Raw genomic sequence first — 18,393 nt, 5'->3', positions numbered from 1 at the left:
GTTACAAGGTGGATTTTCTTCCCAGAAGACCAAAAAAAAAAAAATTCTTTGTACATTTTTCATTGTACCCCCCAAAACATAATGTCAGTATTCACCCATTTTTAAGATTTCTTTTTTTCCTTCATAATTTGAGCAAATTGCCTTTGGTTCAATGAACATCTTGGGGTTGTACAGTAGAGAGGTACATATGTCAAAGTTTCAATATTAGTTACTATTTTGTATCTTATATTTTAATAAAATTATGTACAGCTTTTATAGGTCCATTAGTCCCTGAGTTCTTTGAAGGCTGGATCTGTGACTAATTCAGGGAGCCGTGCCCTGAGAGTCAGTGAGAGGGGGGTGGTCAAGGGCACAGTTAGACTGGGCACCATTCCTGGCTCCCCCGTCACCAGCAGTCAAGTAGGCAAGTTAGAAAAACCTCTAGAGTGCCATGGTGGCTTCATCAAAAAAATGGCGGAAATAATAGTTCTGTATTATAGGGTCGCTTGAAGGTTATCCAATACATGTAAAACAATTAGTGCAAAGCTCAGAGAGAGTAAATAAATGCTCAATAAATCTTACTAAAAAAAAAAACCCACTGCTCAAAAATATGTACTAAATGGAAGAATTTATAGATATATAATGGAAATTTAGCATACTAATGAGTTTTTGGACTTATATACAGTAGTCACTCCCTATCCGTGGTTTTGCTTTCTGTGGTTTCACTTATCTGAGGTCAACCAAGGTACGAAAATATTAAACGAAAAATTCCAAAAATAAACAATTCATAGGTTTTAAACTGTGCGCCATTCTGAGTAGTGTGACGAAATCTCACGCTGTCCTACTCTGACCTGCCAGGGAGCAAATCACCCCTTAGTCCAGTGTATCCCGCCCGTTAGTCACTTAGTAGCCACCTAGGTTATCAGATCCACTGTCGAGGTATCACAGGGCTTGTGTTAAGTCACCCTTACTGTACTTAATAACAGCCCAAAGTGCAACAGTAGTGATGCTGGCAATCCAGGTACACCAAAGAGAAGCCGTGAAGTGCTTCCTTAGGTGAAAAAGTGACAGTTCTCGACTTCATGAAGAAAGAAAAAAATCATATGCTGAGGTTGCTAAACTCTACAGTAAGAACAAATCTTCTATCTGTGAAATTTTGAAGAAAGAAAAAGAAATTCATGTTAGTACTGCTGTCACACCTCAAACTGCGAAAGTTAGTGTATAATAAGCATTGAGTTAAACTGGAAAAGGCATTAAATTTGTACAATGAGATATTTAGAGAGAGAGAGACCACATTCACATAACTTTTAATATAATATATTGTTATAATTGTTCTATTTTATTATTATTGTTGCCAATCTCTTACTCTGCCTAATTTATAAATTAAATTTTATCACAGGTATGTATGTATAGGAAAAAACATAGTACATGTAGGGTTCGGTACTATCGGAGGTTTCAGGCATCCACTGGGGATCTTGGAACATATCTCCCACAGGGATAAGGGGGGTAAGGGAGATACTACTGTAATGTCTAAAAGTAATCCAGCTGCTTTCACTTGCCAATACTGAATCACTTCTAAGATGCAGTATTTTTATGTCCCTTTAATCATACAGTTTTTGGTTTGCAGTCATACAAGCCATGAAAAGGATTTTTAAATGGATATTTGCAAATGGAATCATTATTCTGTCTATGCATAGACTTTTACTCTGGAACACACTGAACCCCATAAAAAAAACTTGGCATGGGCTTCCCTGGTGGCACAGTGGTTGACAGTCCGCTTGCTGGTGCAGGGGACACGGGTTTGTGTCCTGGTCCGGGAAGTTCCCACATGCCGCGGAGCGGCTGGGCCCGTGAGCCATGGCTGCTGAGCCTGCGCATCCGGAGCCTGTGCGTCCGGAGCCTGTGCTCCGCAACGGGAGAGGCCACAACAATGAGAGGCCCGCGTACCGCAAAAAAACACACAAAAAAAACCTAAAAAAACTTGTCAGGAGTGTTGCAAAAGGAAGATAAGCAGCATTTGAGGCTGCAGAGATTTAAGAAAGAGGAAATTATATAAAGATAAAATAATCACACCAATTTAACAATTCCTATTAATTCTTAGAGGAACAGGTAGTGAAATCTTCAGATTTTTTAAAGACCTAGATTCACAACCTGTATAAACTAGGTAAACAAGGAATCATTATTATTACTGGGCCATTCAATTAACATACAGTTAGAATACTTATACCAACAAATTATTATTCTAATATGTACGTGAATTAGGTGATACCTCTGTCCTCTAAAAATCCCAGTTAAATCACAGAAATTTCTTACTATTTCAGTAATATTTTAACGTGTCTACAAAGATCCCAAATTGCCTAAACAATACATCAAATTTCAAATGTACAAATTTGGTTTCTTTCTTTTAAGTTACTTAGATGTGAGAGAAAAATATTGAAAAACTTTATTTTTGACAATGTATTCTGATGTTTGTCTACTTATATTTGTGCCTTTTGTGATCTTTGCTGCTAATCTACAATAATCTCACCTCTTGTTATTCAAATTGTTGAGTCACCCAATCATAGAATATTCTACCAAACAAAGACTTTCAACAAGGCCTGCCCCCTTCTCATTATTAATAATCAACCCAAAATGACTATCTCAGAAGTTCAGTATCTATAAAACTAATCAGGTTGCCAAGAAAAGCCAAGTACCTAGAGTAAATCTATTTTAAATCATGAACGCATTCTTTCCCAGGCAAATTTAACTACAGATACACGCTACATTTTTACATGGTCACCATGGTAACCACATTTCATATGGATCTGAATGCAGAATTAGTTAATATCTATTTAGTATACATGGAAATCATTATCTTCCACATACAAGGGACAGGCACCCTCTGACCACATCAGGAATCTCCACCTGAGTGGCAGCACCACATACCTGTGAGGGCCCAGGTGTCTTGCTCTCTTAAAATGGCCAATCCCTTTACATCCTGGGGTTGAGCATCCACCGTGTTCCGAGGCTTCCATTAATTCTAAGGGGCCTATTAAAAAGCCAAAAAAAAGCAAAAATTTAAGGCTATAAGAGTCAAATGTCTTGGATCAGAATAGGGAAAAAAATTCAATTTTTCAATCAACATGTATAAACAGAAAAAGAAGGTCCTACAAAATTAAAAATATGTCTAAAGTTTCTACTTCTAAAGGTTTTCCCCTAGGACTTTGCTCACACTTCAACAGTGAAATGGTAACCTTTGATCCAACCCTCTTCCAAAATGTCACAGATTCCAGAGATACCGAAATCTAAAATAATGAGATGATTCTGAACATTCTGATCAAGTAAATAACATAATTAATATATGAATACCTGCACACTGTGAAAACTTCAGAGAATACACCAGAATACAGAACAGTTACAGATCCCCTCAAGCAACTCTCCTCACATTTCATTCCTTTTCCTGACTAATCATGTTAATGTGTAACCTTCCTAGATGTTCCAAGCATTCCCACATGTATCTATATTTGTATATATACATGTATCAAGTTTTTGGTTTTGTTTTATTTTGCCACATAAAAGGCACAACATAGATACGTACGATTCTGAAACATTCTTCTTTGGTCTTTAACTTCACGTCTTATAAATCTTTCCATCTCAATAGTAATATTTTTATGACTGTTGCATTGTAGCTGTAGCATGAGTGCACTATAATTTATTTAACCAATATTTGTTTCCAAGGTTTATTACTTTAAACATACTGTAACCGATACCATGTCTGTGTATTCTGGTGCCCTTATGTAGCTTCTATGTGGCACCCAGAAGTGAAGCCACCAGGTGGGGAAGGCATGTGAAATTTTTAAGAAACCCGACAATAATGTATTTGCTACATTTTTCTTTCTACAATGTATGTATTTTCCTCCAAAACTGAGATCTGGCATGTCAAGTTCTCAGTGTACCTTTTTTAAAAAATTGAAGCTAACTGAAATTTTTATTGAGGTGACTGTAGCTTCGCATGCAGTTGTAAGTAATAATACACAGGGAGATCCCTTGTACACTTTGCCCAGTTTTTCCCAATGGTACTATTCTGCAAAACTACAAGACAAAATCACTATTAGGATATTGACATTGATACATTAAATTTTGATAGTCTGACAAATTGTCTTCCAAAATTTAGTACTAGTTTTAAAAGATGATGATACTGTTAAAGTCTAGAAACACTCTACTTTTTCAAATATTAAATTTTTTCTTTTATGTATTTTTGACTATCAGGTAACTAAAAATGCAGTAAGAGGCAAAAGGATTAACCAAAGAAGAAATGTACAGTAGAGAAGTATTGGGTTGGCCAAAAGGTTTGTTCGGTTTTTCCCGTAAGATGGCTCTAGTAGTACTTAGTTGTCTTTAACTTACTTCAAAACAATTTTGTTAGATTTTATGTGACAACTGTCACATTAGCATGCATTTTAAAAAAGACATCAGAATTGGTGAATTTTTGTGTAGTCATTTTAATACTGAAGATGGAAGACAAAAAGCAACATTTCTGGCATATTATGCTTTATTATTTCAAGAAAGGTCAAGCGCAGCCAAAATGCAAAAAAAGATTTGTGTAGTGTATGGAGAAAGTGCTGTGACTGATCGAACATGTCAAAAATGGTTTGTGAAGTCTCGGGCTGGAGATTTCTCACTGGACGATGCTCCATGAGACCAGTTGAAGCTGACAGCGATCAAATCGAGACATTAATTGAGAACAATCAACATTATACCAGGTGGGAGATAGCTGACATACCCAAAATATCAAATCAAGCATTGAAAATCATTTGCACCAGCCTGGTTATGTTTATCGCTTTGATGTTTGGGTTCCACATAAGTTAAGCGAAAAAAACCTTCTTGACCATATTTCTGCATGTGATTCTCTTCTTAAACGTAATGAAAACATTCCGTTTTTAAAACAAACTGTGATAGGCAATGAAAAGTGGATACTGTACAATAATGTGGAACAGAAGAGATCGTGGGGCAAGTGAAATGAACCACCACCAACCACACCAAGGGCCAGTCTTCATCCAAAGAAGGTGATGTATATATGGTGGGACTGGAAGAGAGTCGTCTATTATGAGCTCCTTCTGGAAAACCAAATGATTAATTTCAACAAGTACTGCCCGCAATTAGACCAACTGAAAGCAGCACTCGATGAAAAGCGTCCAGAATTAGTCAACAGAAAACGCATAATCTTCCATCAGGATAACGCAAGACCGCATGTTTCTTTGATGACCAGGCAAAAACTGTCACAGCTCGGCTGGGAAGTTCTGATTCATCTGCTGTATTCACCAGACATTGCACCTTCGGATTTCCATTTTTTAGGTCTTTACAAAATTCTCTTAATGGAAAAAATTTCAATTCACTGGAAGACTGTAAAAGGCACCTGGAACAGTTCTTTGCTCAAAAAGATAATTAAGTTTCGGGAAGACTGAATTACGAAGTTGCCTGAAAAATGGCAGAAGGTAGTGGAAAAAAAGGGTGAATACACTGTCAATAAAGTTCTTGGTGTAAATGAAAAATGTGTCTTTTATTTTTACTTAAAAACTGAAGGCACTTTTTGGCCAACCCAATAGAACGAGAAGGTAGAGGAAAAGAAAATATTAAGCACACTACACAAGAAAATGGAAACATTTCTTTAGGTTATCACTGTGTCTCTTACTCAAAGGAGGCTGAAGAGGATGCCCGGTTTTTGAACACCAACCGACGGGGTGAATATCAGGACAATCTGCATCTATCCAGTAATCATAGCAACTATTCCAGCCATCAAAGTGAACCTGGATAACAAAAAGAAATTAATAGTATAATTTAGGTCACGAGAATTCCTACAGTAAAAGTTTTGCCCACCATAACCGTCTTCATTCTCTTCTAACTTATTTAGTACATTTAATATCCAGATAAATTATCCAAATTACTTCATCCTAGTATGAGAAAAGAGGTACTGTTGGGGCTTCCCTTGTGGCGCAGTGGTTGAGAGTCCGCCTGCCGATGCAGGGGACACGGGTTCGTGCCCCGGTCCGGGAGGATCCCACATGCCGCGGAGCGGCTGGGCCCGTGAGCCATGGCCGCTGAGCCTGTGCGCCCGGAGCCTGTGCTCCGCAATGGGAGATGCCACAGCAGTGAGAGGCCCGCGTACCGCAAAAAAAAAAAAAAAGAGGTACTGTTGAACTACATTATCTAACCATAATTAAATGTCTTGCCAAGGGCACTTTTTGGGTAATACTTCTACAGACATATTACATGTATCTCCCACTACTATAAGCAGTTTGAGTACCTAACATCTTCATATGAGCAACACTAAACACCCAATAAATATTACTGAGTAATGAATGAATCAGGGAAGGGAGGGAGGAGGAGGGAGAGTAGAGAGGCAGGACCTTTCATATAAATGTCAAGTCTCCTAGAATTATGCTAAAGAAGACTTAAAAAAATTCAGCAGATGGACACCCAATTTACAAAATATGCCTCCATCAAATGCATTTTAAAATATTTTTTCTCATAAATAACTACAATATCTCTCAAAGAGATTTTACAGGGTGGTCAGGGCTACCGACTTTATTGGCCACCATGTAAAAGGGCAGTTAGTCTTTCAGGCATGGTTACTGAGGATCAGCTACATCTCTTTCAAGTATCACATAGTTTTTATCTTTTAGAAGGAAAGGATATACTAAAATGTTAGATATATTTTATTTTAGATCAAGTTTGCCAGCTAGATTTCCTTCTTAAAGTCTATGAATCTCTTACTACTAAAAACACAATAGATGCCAGATGGATAAAAAAATCCGAACACTGAAAACTGAACAATAAAAGTTCTAGAAGAAAGCATACATTAATATATTTATCTTAGAGTGCAGTAGCCTTTGTAAGGAAGACACCAAACTCAAAAGCCATAAAAGAAAAGAGGCATCAATTCGAATACATCAAAATTTAAATATTCACAATGGCAAATATTACTGCTGGCAAGATGGAAAACCCAAAAGAAACCTGAAAAACACATCTGTTAACATGTGACAATGTACTTCGTTCCTTAATTTGTAAAAACACCATATATCAGTATAAAAAGATGAAAAATCCAACAGAAAAGATGGAAAAGATACAAATGGCTCATAAACAAGAAAATAAATTGTTAGTAAACACGTGAAAAGACAATCAATTTCACTTATAACTAAAAAACTACAAATTAAAATCACAGGATGAAATTCTTCTTTCAATATGCCAAAATATTCCATTTTGGTGACTTCTAGAGCTGATAAGTATGAGAATAAATGGACGTTCTCATAGACCATTGACAGGAGTGTTGACTGGTGAGATATTTCTGGAGAGTTATTTGGCAATAATGGATCAACACTTAAAATATATCATCTTGGACTTGATAATCTAAATAACTCAACTCGTTGTAGTAGAAAGCAACCAGAGTGTCTATTTAACCATCAGGAGATTGGTTAAATAAATTATGGTATATTTATATGATGGAATAGTACAGAGTTACTAAGGTATGTATATATGGGTTCAATATAATGTCCACTGCAATGACTCCACTTTCTCAAGCTTAGAAATTAATTAATCCTAGAATTAAATCCCACAGAATTCCACACCTGCAGGAAATCATGGATAATATTTTAAAGAGGAGAAAAGATCACAGAGCTAGTTAGGAGGGGTAAGAGGCTAAAACTCATGGATCCAAAATAAACTGGTTCATCATTCACATACATTGCATATAAAAGCAGCACTTAAAGAAAGTTGTTTAACTTGAAACAACCCTTTCCTTTCCTCTGATCAAAAATAATGTTCAAATAACACAGAATGATATTCATGGTAATTTTCTAAAGTTTATGCTATCAATGCCACCAATAAATGAGCAGTCATAATTCACAGCATTATAGTTAAGCTTTAAGCATTCTAATTCTCAACTAATCATCAAGTGATAATGCTCTATTTTACTGGATACACGAAATTCTTATGTTTTCTCATCTTGCTGTTCCTGAATTTCACTTCTTCTGTACTGGAATCAATGTCCCCATAACTCATGTTCCATTTGTTAAATTTTACAAAATTTAGCTATCTTCCTATAGCAAACAAACTCATTCCTAACAAGTAAGTGGTTCTCCAACCTGGATATACACTAGAATTACTCATGATTATTGAAAAGAAGAAAAAAAAATACGAAAATGGCTGAGCCCACCAAGGAGGTTCTGAACTTATAGCTTGGGTTCTGTGCACCTGTATGTTTATTTAACTTCTAAGTAACTCTGCTGTGCAGTCAGAATTGAGTCCCACTGACACTAAACAGGACACTACTGTACAGCAATATAGACTCCAAAAATCTTAATATCATCATAAATAATAGGGTTCTTTAAAAAATTGCCTCCCATATACCTTCAAGAATATGTTGGAGCTACTATATCTGGTGATACCATAACCCCTTCCTACTTTTCATTAAAACTGACCTCTCAGTTTGGCAATGAAAAGTCATCTATCTTAGATGACAGATATACCTTAGTTACTACTGTAAATAAGTCTAACATCTCCTACAAACTAGGTTGGCCGGCAATCGGGAGAATCCTAGTACTTTAAGGTTAAATTTCAGAGTTAAAACTTAATTTAGATATTATGAACAGAGGTAACAATACAATTCCCTAAGTAGCAAATGCACTTAAAAACTGCTACCTAATCATTTATATGTGGAATCTAAAAAATAATACAAATGAATATATATGCAAAACAGAAAGAGACCCACAGATACAGAAAACAAACTAGTGGTTAGCAGAGGGGAGAGAGAAGGGGGAAAGAACAAATTGGGGGTATGGGATTAACAGATGCAAACTACTATGTATAAAATAGATAAGCAACAAGGATATATTGTACAGCACAGGGAATTATAGCCATTACTTGTAATAACTTTTAATGGAGTATAATCTGCAAAAATACTGAATCACTACACCGTACACCTGAAACTAATAAAATATTGTAAGTCAAGTATACTTCAATTAAAAAACTGCTGTCTGAAATTATGTGAACATTAATAATATATACAAAATTAACATTAACCCTAATTAATATTCTTACTCTGGAAGCCCAGATGAAATAAATTTATTAAAGTTTATATAATTTCATTTCATCTTTACTACTTCAGTCCCTGGCACATTAAGAGGCTTTAAACAAACAAAAAAATCAGACACTCTAGTAATGGTAACTGATAGCTTTTCTCTTGCTGGGTCCTATTTTGAAATGAAATCAAATGCCTGACAGAGCAAGAGAGGAAGACACATAAACATACAACATGAAATATTTAAACATTGTACAGAACATAAAAAGACATCCAAAAATATTTATAATAGAAATGTCCCAGTATAAAAACAATTAAATATAAAAGTAACTCAGCGACAAGGCTGAATTTAATTAAAATTCTAAAGAAAATAGACTATTATGCATCAAAGCACAGTACAGATGATTTAACTTACACATATTTAAAATTATAGTTTAGAAAACTGAATACATTTTTTAACCTAGGAGTGTAATTTGGACGCTTTATAAAAACTTAATACCCGTTACTGAAAATTTCAAGATTAAGACAGATAATAGTTTTAGAAAGCACACTATTTCTTTTTTAAACAAGTGATTTGGTTGTGCTTTCTGTTCAGGTGAAAGGCAACTCAGTAAAACACATTTCAGACCCAGGTGCTTATTTCTGACCTCTTCTGAAATGAAAGTTATGTTTGAAAAGGTACAAACCCAGAAGGACAAAGGACAAATGGAGAAGGAAAGTAGCTGAGAGGTGAGAAGTGGCAATGATGTATGTGGAGGGCAGAAGCAGATGAGGGAGTGCTGACCCACTGGTAGAGAGTGGGTGGGTTGCAACCCAGATGCCTAGAGAGGGAATGCAGGCCCAGAGTGAACTGGCTCACAGTGCAGAACCCAGAAGGACTCAATGTGGAGGCAGCAGGTATGTGAGGAGGTCTGGAAAATGACAGGATTGGCTCAAACTCTGAATATGGAGTGGTTAGACCTCTAGGTCTGATCCTCTATGCCACCCACCAAAGTAACTGCCCCTTCAGCAACCCCACAAGAGTAGAGGTTTACTTTCTAGAGACATAAGCATGGAGGTTTTAAACTCCAGGACAATGGTGACGGGCAGGACAGAAAGCACACGGACTGAGTGAGAGCCTGTATCCTCCAACCCCATCCTTCTCCCTGCCTCACACAGCGGCCACCAAGTTTGCCCCTCCCTAGGGAGGAGACTAGAAGAAACGGAAAGGCTCTAGACCAAGAATCCAGACGCTGAAGAATGGGGACCTCCCTATGAAAAAGCTGGCTCTCTGCTCTCTTTTCCCACATGAAGCCCAACAGCCAATAAAGCCCACCTTATTGACTAAAAACAACTAATGTTAAGCACCTTTTCTTACTGTGAACAGCCAACCAAGGACTTGACATTTGAAGAGAGGCTCTAATGTGAAAGCAGAAGCCAAACTAACTCAAAGAGGAATTTAGAGAAAATAAAAGGAAACAGAAGGAAAACTATCACTGGTGTCCTCAGATAAGAAACAATATTGCTTCAGGAAATAAAAAGAGGATGCCATTTTGAAAGGGGGGAAGGGAGAAGACTAGAAAATAAGAAAAAACTCTTGAAAATTAAAAAAAACATAGTTGTAATTAAAAATGCAATACAGGATTTAAAAAACAGTGGATATCTCTAAGCAAGTAGAAAAAAAAATCAGAGAAGCATAAGAAAGAAAATATAAGAAAAATAGGGGGTCCATCCCAGAGGTTTAATACCAGAGTGTAGCAGGACTTGCAAAAGAGAACAGTGAGAGAGAAGGAAGTCATCAAAGCAATAATGTAAGAACATTTCTAAAACCCAAAGGATATGAAAATCCACAGTGAAAGGGTATTAGTGCCCTGCATGATAAATGAAAAAAGACCCTCACACCAAGGCACGTCACCACAAAACATCAGAATATCAGGAACAAAGATGGTCTTGAGAGTTTCCAGAGCGAAAAGGTACATCACCCAGAGAGAAGGAACCCAGTGGCCTTGGATGTCTCAAAAACTAACACTTGGGCTTCCCTGGTGGCGCAGTGGTTGAGAGCCCGCCTGCCAATGCAGGGGACACGGGCTCGTGCCCCGGTCCGGGAAGATCCCACATGCCGCGGAGCGGCTGGGCCCGTGAGCCATGGCCGCTGAGCCTGCGTGTCCGGAGCCTGTGCTCCGCAACGGGAGAGGCCACAACAGTGAGAGGCCCGCGTACCGCAAAAAAACAAAAACAAAAACAAAAAAAACCTAACACTTGACGTGGGAAGACAGCAGAACAATGCTTGTAGTTTCTGAGGGGAAATGATTCTCTACCCCATCACAGTATGAATCAAGTGAGAGGCTAGTATATTGACATTTTCAGATATGCAAAGAGTCGAAAAATATGCCTTTCATACATCCTTCCTCAGAAAGTTACAGAAGATGTGTTTCAGCAAGGTAAGAGAGTATACAAAGAAGTATAAAGCATGAGACTCAGGAGAAATGAATATACAATATAGTGTGTTGGCAAAGAGGAGTCTCAGGATGAAAGCTGTGTGTGAGGCTGAGAGGGTAACCACGCTGATCAGAATAGGTGGCTGTTAAGCTGTGGGAAGAAGGGTTCAGGAAAAAAAGAAAGATAGATGCAAGATTCAAAAATACACTTGAGCTTTTTGACCAAAAGACTTGTCAGATTTATTGGAGCATTTGTTAAAATCTAGTAAGAACACAGACAATTTAAAATCAAAATAGAAATTAATTACTGACTCTAGGAAAAACAAAGCATCATAAGAAAAAGACTCCTTGGCTCAGCAGTGGACAAGATTTGTTTACAACAGTAAACATGGAAGAGTGAAAAAAAAAGAACAAACACTGTGAAATAATTACTGAAAGGATAAGCAGAAGGGAAGGACGACAAGATCTAAATCCTGAACTACCAAAACAGGAAGGAAATAAATATATTTAAAATTGATGGATTCAGAAACAGCAGAATGCAGCTACTATTTTTTTAAACTGCCGATCAAATGTCATAAGCAACAGCCAAAAGAGGTGGAAGTTCCTGCCTCTGGGGAACCAGACCTGGCGGTGGGGATGGGGAGGGCAGAACAATCTTACGTTCTGTCACGAAAACATAAAAGACAAGAGCAAAAATATTCTTGTCATTTTTCTTCAACAGCAAAATACACCAGGTTTAAAAAAATTTAACCGTAGTAACTCAGTGTGAAATATAATGTATTACATAACTTAAAAAGTTGATTTTATTTAACTTAAGAGTTGATTTTTATCCTTGAGAAACTTAAAATATTACACTACGCTAATGACTTCGTCTCTATTTTCCGCTTTCTTGTCCTTCCTGAAAAAGAAAAACTAAGCGTTCTTGCTACATCATCTCCCATATTATTAGAAAAACTTCTACTGTTGAAAGCGACCTGTATTTTCACAAGTCTCTGATGAATCCTCAAATTGAGTTACTGTCACCTGTTCACTAACCTTCTGTGGACTTCATAAAAACACAGATATTTGTCCACTGGTTTATGTTTAGCTATGAAATTCATTCCAGTATTCTAAAAGATGATTGTCAACTATATACCTCACTAGCCAGTTCTTTTTTGTGTATTAAAGATTGACCCAGATGTTGCACTGGAAAGAGAATTCAGCCAGAAGCAAAAAGAGCTGGATTTCTAGTCTAAACTTTTCTCATTAACTAACTGAACCATCCACTTTAGAGTATTTGACCCCTCTGGATCAAAATCACAAAAGTAATACGTGTTCCTGAAACCTGATAATTAAAAAGAAAAACCGAATCACATATAATCTTAACAGAAAATCACTGTCATTATTTTGCTTTATTTCCATAACTGCTTATGTATGTGTGTGTGTATATATATATATATACACACACACATATATATACACATACATACATATATATATACACACACATACATATATATATTCTTTTAAAAGACAATACCAGACATTATATATAGTATTAAACTCGAATTTCTCACTTGCCAAAATTAAATATTTTTCTAAAATATGAAACAGCATGTAGACGTATAGTCATTTATTTTTACCCATCTCCCACTCTGCTTATTCTCAATGCTCAATTCCATAAACCACTGGCTCTGTTATATCCTCCTGGCAGCTTTTATCTTTGCATATTCCTTTTGGTTATTCCTTTAACATAAATTCCTAGGACTGAAATTCCTGAATTAAAGGATAAACAACATTCTAAGACTTTTGATGCCTATCACCAAACTGCTCTCCAGAAAGGCTGAGACACTTTATCCTTTCACCAGCTGTATGTGGGAATAAACTTTCTGCACCCAAGCCAAAACACTTTTTTTTTCAATTCTGACCAATTTGATTTATAAAAATAATGTATTACTTAATTCTAAATTTCTAAGGAAAACTAACAAGAAAACACACTAGAAAAAGATTAACACAGGTCTTCCATTACTTATAAAATTTTCTAAAATGTTATATGATTACACAATCTTAAAAACAGTGAATTAAATGCTAAAAGTTCTATTTTACAGAAATACTACATTTGTACAGGTTTTTCATGTTATTTTATAATTTATTTTCCTATATATTATCTCATTAGAGATACATGAAGATCTGATTTATTATTACTTAAAGAACATGAACTTAGACTCCTGTAGCTTAGGACCGTGACTTAGTTCTGCCACTGCCCATAATTAATAAGTAATTTATTCTGCGCCTCAGCCTCATTGATAAAGTAATGACAGTAACATAAATCTCCCACACTGCTATCACCACAAATATCAGATGATGGAAGAATACTCCTACCCTGTAAAACTCCATGCAAATCTAATGTCTTGCTGCTCTCATAACTAGTATTATCCTTAACAGAAATTCTAAATGATCCTGTAAGGTAAGTAGAAGGCACATCATTCTGGTTCGAGAGTGAAGTTAACGCTGAAGCCAGAAACAGAGACGAGAGCCTGAGGCTCCTCACCGGGAACCGCTACTACACTTCACTTTATCACATCTGGACATGGGCTGAACCCATCTTCTTGTACGTTTGCTTACTTTATGAGAGGTACTTGACTTTTATTAATCCAACTCTAATAAAATCTGACTTTATTTATAAAAATATTTCTCTTAACTTGTCCTGTATTAAAAAACAGGATATTCTGAAAAGTCGACATGCACTATACCCCATAAGAAAACACTGACCTTAAATATTTTTTAAAAAGAACACACTACTGGAAAATGAAGTATTATATCTTCTCCTGAATAGATGACCTTAATATGATGTATCTACTTTTTTCCTCCAAATATATACTTAAAATATTAAAAGTCAGTCATAATTAAAGAGAATACTTATGTAAAGTGAAAAAGTGGAAAAATACTGACTCACAAGGATGTGCGCAGCCACTTAATTTGCATATTTCTATGGCTTTCCTACTTTAATTCTCGGACTTCACAAATTAAATATCTGCTAAAGTTTTCGTCTAAGATTCTTGTAAAAAAAGACCAAACAAAACCACAACAGAACACTTACTTTTATTCGGTGATCATCCATGTCTGCAACTGTTGCTACTCTAATAAACATGGGATTTCTTTTGTCTATGACCTCAAGCTTCATTTTTTTCTGGAATCCATGTGGAGGTTTCTGCCATAACAGAAAATTTTATACAGTGAGATTCAGAGGAAGGGAAGGTGAGCTCTATGTCACAAAGACAGAATTAAAAAAAAAAAAAAGATGAGTTATTAAGGGAACTAGCTTTTCAAACTCAAGTTCCTAGAATGGCTTTGGACCTCACTCTCCCTATTGAAAACATAATCCCAAATCACATGGTCAAGCCCACAGGCAATAGCAACAGCCTGAGCAACTAGTCACAGGAGCAAACAGAAAGCCAAAGATCTTAAGATGAAATTCAAAATACTATGGTTTTTTTGATTAGCCACAGGGATGACGAGTTTCTTCTCATTGGTCGGAGGTGTCTGGGCAAAAATCAACAAACATGAAAATTATTTTTAAAAAAGAGGGAAGAAACTTCAAGTGGCAAAGATGAGACACAGAGATTAGAGGTGGTAGTGGGACCAAAAAGCAACAGATGTCTTTTTAAGAAGAGAATTAGCAATCAAGACATGCAAGATGGAATTGCTCTACTAAGAACAAGAATGAGAATGAGGACCTACAGCTACCCACACCTCAATACTCAGCAAAAACCCATCAGCCTCTGAAAAATTTACAGGCAGAAGGCAAGGTGATTGCTAATGGGTGTAATCAAAGTGTTACTGTGAAAATCAAGTGTGAAAATTATGTAAAGGATGCAGAACAATTAATGCAAGGTACCTAAAGACCAAACGAGAGAAATCTTAATTTTCCCTCTGATATCACTGTGACACTAGATATGCAGACTGAGCTTGATGTAATTTTATCCAGTTCAAAGCAAAGTGCAAAGCAGCTCTTCTTTGTACGAGGCTACGTTAAAGTCAGAGAGTCAGGTAAAATCCATAAATATGACATGACTCTAAACATTACTCATTTATAAATCCTGAATCTACTCTCAGATGGAGTATTTACTCTCAGATGGAATCATACATATTCTTTGATATGGCTTTTCTTCATGTAATATAGTTTTTCTCTCAAAAATTTTGATGTTCTTTTCTTATGTATTTGGGTCCATGCCTACTAATTAATTCTATCATTAAACATCCTAGAAATTTATGCACAAAAGGATCCATTAAATAAAAATGTTGTTTATGATAGACTGTTCACATTTTTTTTAAATAAAGTATTTAAAATATCTTTCTTTCCCTTTAAATTCATGGGAAAATACAAATTATAAAGATATATGAGATTTAAAAAATTTTTAAATACATTTCATTTCTTATTCCTCCCTTGCACACAACTGAGATTAACTCTGAATCTTAATATGGAAGAAGCAATGACCCTGAGTTAGAAAGTTACTATTATAAAAACAGACGACCTTGCATTTTGGTAGTCAAACATGCTGATTTATAGCAGTAAAAGAAAAAAAAAAAAACCCAGCATCTCAGCTTGCCATAAACAAACCCAAAGGAATGATCAAATATAATTTTCATTATAAAGCAATATCTCGTCCTGTTTGGTCTTTCAGAATATCTAGCTGGAAAAACAGAAGTGTGCTGTACAACCAACTCACTGCAAACCAATTCAAATATAAGTATTTTCCAAGGAGACTTTAAAGTTCAAAATGGAAGTATTTTTTAGATGCCAACAACAAAACCCCCAGTAACAATTTTGCTTTTCTAAATTGTAAAAATTCAGAAACAACTTCTTTGGTCTTCTGTTTCTCTCCTATTCCTGTTCACCAATACTCTTTCTGTTCTTAAATTTCAATGACTGAACACTATCATCAACACAAATTAATCAAATATTGTAAAATATAATATCTCACCACTTTGAAAGCTCTTGCAGGAGCAGGTAAAGAATTGGTTTCTTCTAAGTATTTATCCCAAGAAAAATGTTTCACATTTGGATAACCTAAGAATAAAAACAGTAAATCCTGTCAGGTTTAACCAAAATGATAGTGAGAACCACAAACTGACCTATAAAATTATGAGATATTGTTATCATTATAATGAATAAAATTATGTTCATATTACACAAAATAACTTTAAACTGGTTACACATTCAGAGCTACTTGTAATAATGAAATCATTTTCATCTAGAGCATGATTTCTTTATCAACTTTTAAATGAAAATTTAATATATACAATTTTCATTCTCAGGTAAGGAGAGTCTTACAACACAAAATACACACAAACATAACTACCCTTTAAAATCTAGCAATTTGGGCTTCCCTGGTGGCGCAGTGGTTGAGAGTCTGCCTGCCGATGCAGGGGACGCAGGTTCGTGCCCCGGTCCGGGAAGATCCCACATGCCACGGAGCGGCTGGGCCCGTGAGCCATGGCCGATGAGCCTGCGCGTCCGGAGCCTGTGCTCCGCAACGGTAGAGGCCACAACAATGAGAGGCCCGCGCACCGCCAAAAAAAAAAAAAAAATCTAGCAATTTTACTTCTAATAATCTAGGAAAAATTTCGTATGTGTATACAAAGAAAATGTATCATTGTTTGTAAATGTGAAAATGTAAAAAGCAGTTAAGTGACCATCAATACAGAAATGTGCAAAATATATATATAAATACAGTAAGTGTAAAATAGAAAGCATTTATTAAAAAGAATGAGGCAGGTTTATATATATCAATATGTGAAATATTCCTGATAGTCATATTGTTAGGCCAAACAAATAAGTTAAAATAAATCATGGAACAGTATTAACAAAATGTCTAAAAACAAATATCCTTCCTCCCTCCCACCCTCCTTTTGCTTCCTCCAGAGTCCAAAACCCAGTAGGAAGACATGAGTAGGAATTAATGTTGGCCCAGTAGGGTAGGAAATTGGCTACTTTATATAGTCCCCTTTATGGGGACTGAAAAAATAAGTAAATATACTGGAGACAATAGAAGCCAGATTTCTCAATAGCTAAAAAGAGAGGTATAAATATGATAAGTGGAAAAACAGAATGAATTCAGTGGTGTTGGATGTGAACTGAAGCTAATGGTATAAATTCATGGTTTTCAATATCTACAAATGGATATAGAAATACACATAAATTTTTTATATGTTTACATAACTGTATTTCCTATCCCTACTGAGAGGCCAGAAGCAGCATTAGTCCAGTAGCAGTGAGCATACCTAGTGTCTAGGTCTTAGTGTCTAAATAGCATTCTCTATGAAAAGGAACCATGGAGTCTGGGAGAAATGGGTGACTTCAGGGTTGGGTCAGGGAAAGCACAAGATAAGCCTAGCTGTAGCAGAAAATAGGAAATTCTCCAAAAAATGATAAAAAAAAAACATGTCAAAAGGACACAGAACCCAGCTTAAAAGGGCTCCCACTGGCCAAATCTGAGAAAATCTGGCCATAAAAATAAATAAGGTACTATAGTAATGGATTATAACCCATTGATGACAATAGTAATGTATGGGTCCATGCTGATATAAATAAACTGAATGATAAATAGGAAGATGAGAAAACTATTCTTTGCAGAAGAATGTCAACTAATTACGTACAAGGAATGATGGAATAAGAAAAATTACCATTTAGCAACTGTCGGAATAATAATTCACACTAGAAATATCAACAGATGCTACAACTAGTGAGTGACATGGAAATGAAGTGCAGGATATTTATACAATCTCAAAGTGTCTCTCCCAAATACTTATCAATTACAGAGAGAAAAAAAATGACATCTGTGAAGAAGCCTGGTAACTACCACCTTGATCAATTACTAGTAAAAGTCAACCAGTAATGACACAAATGGACATCAGCTGCCACGTGAGAGGATGCGATGAGAACACAGCACTGTTTCTGGG

At 36.0% G+C, this 18,393-nt stretch overlaps 1 protein-coding gene across 7 annotated transcripts in view; it reads right to left on the bottom strand.

Annotated features, from left to right (window-relative positions):
- Positions 1 to 18,393, bottom strand: part of L3MBTL3 (L3MBTL histone methyl-lysine binding protein 3) — a 117,526-nt gene that overhangs the window by 35,131 nt on the left and 64,002 nt on the right. For all 7 annotated transcript variants that reach the window (XM_030853480.2, XM_060283714.2, XM_030853483.2 and 4 more), the window contains 4 exons: positions 16,416 to 16,501; positions 14,531 to 14,641; positions 5,651 to 5,765; positions 2,905 to 3,007 (listed from right to left, as the gene is read on the bottom strand). In XM_030853480.2, the coding sequence (XP_030709340.2) occupies positions 2,905 to 3,007; positions 5,651 to 5,765; positions 14,531 to 14,641; positions 16,416 to 16,501 (415 nt within the window). The remainder of the gene's footprint in view (positions 1 to 2,904; positions 3,008 to 5,650; positions 5,766 to 14,530; positions 14,642 to 16,415; positions 16,502 to 18,393) is intronic.

This window comes from Globicephala melas, chromosome 14 (genome assembly GCF_963455315.2).
Source record: "Globicephala melas chromosome 14, mGloMel1.2, whole genome shotgun sequence".
NCBI lineage: Eukaryota > Metazoa > Chordata > Mammalia > Artiodactyla > Delphinidae > Globicephala > Globicephala melas.
Note: the sequence above shows the minus strand (reverse complement) of the source record. Positions and strands in the feature narration are given on the sequence as shown.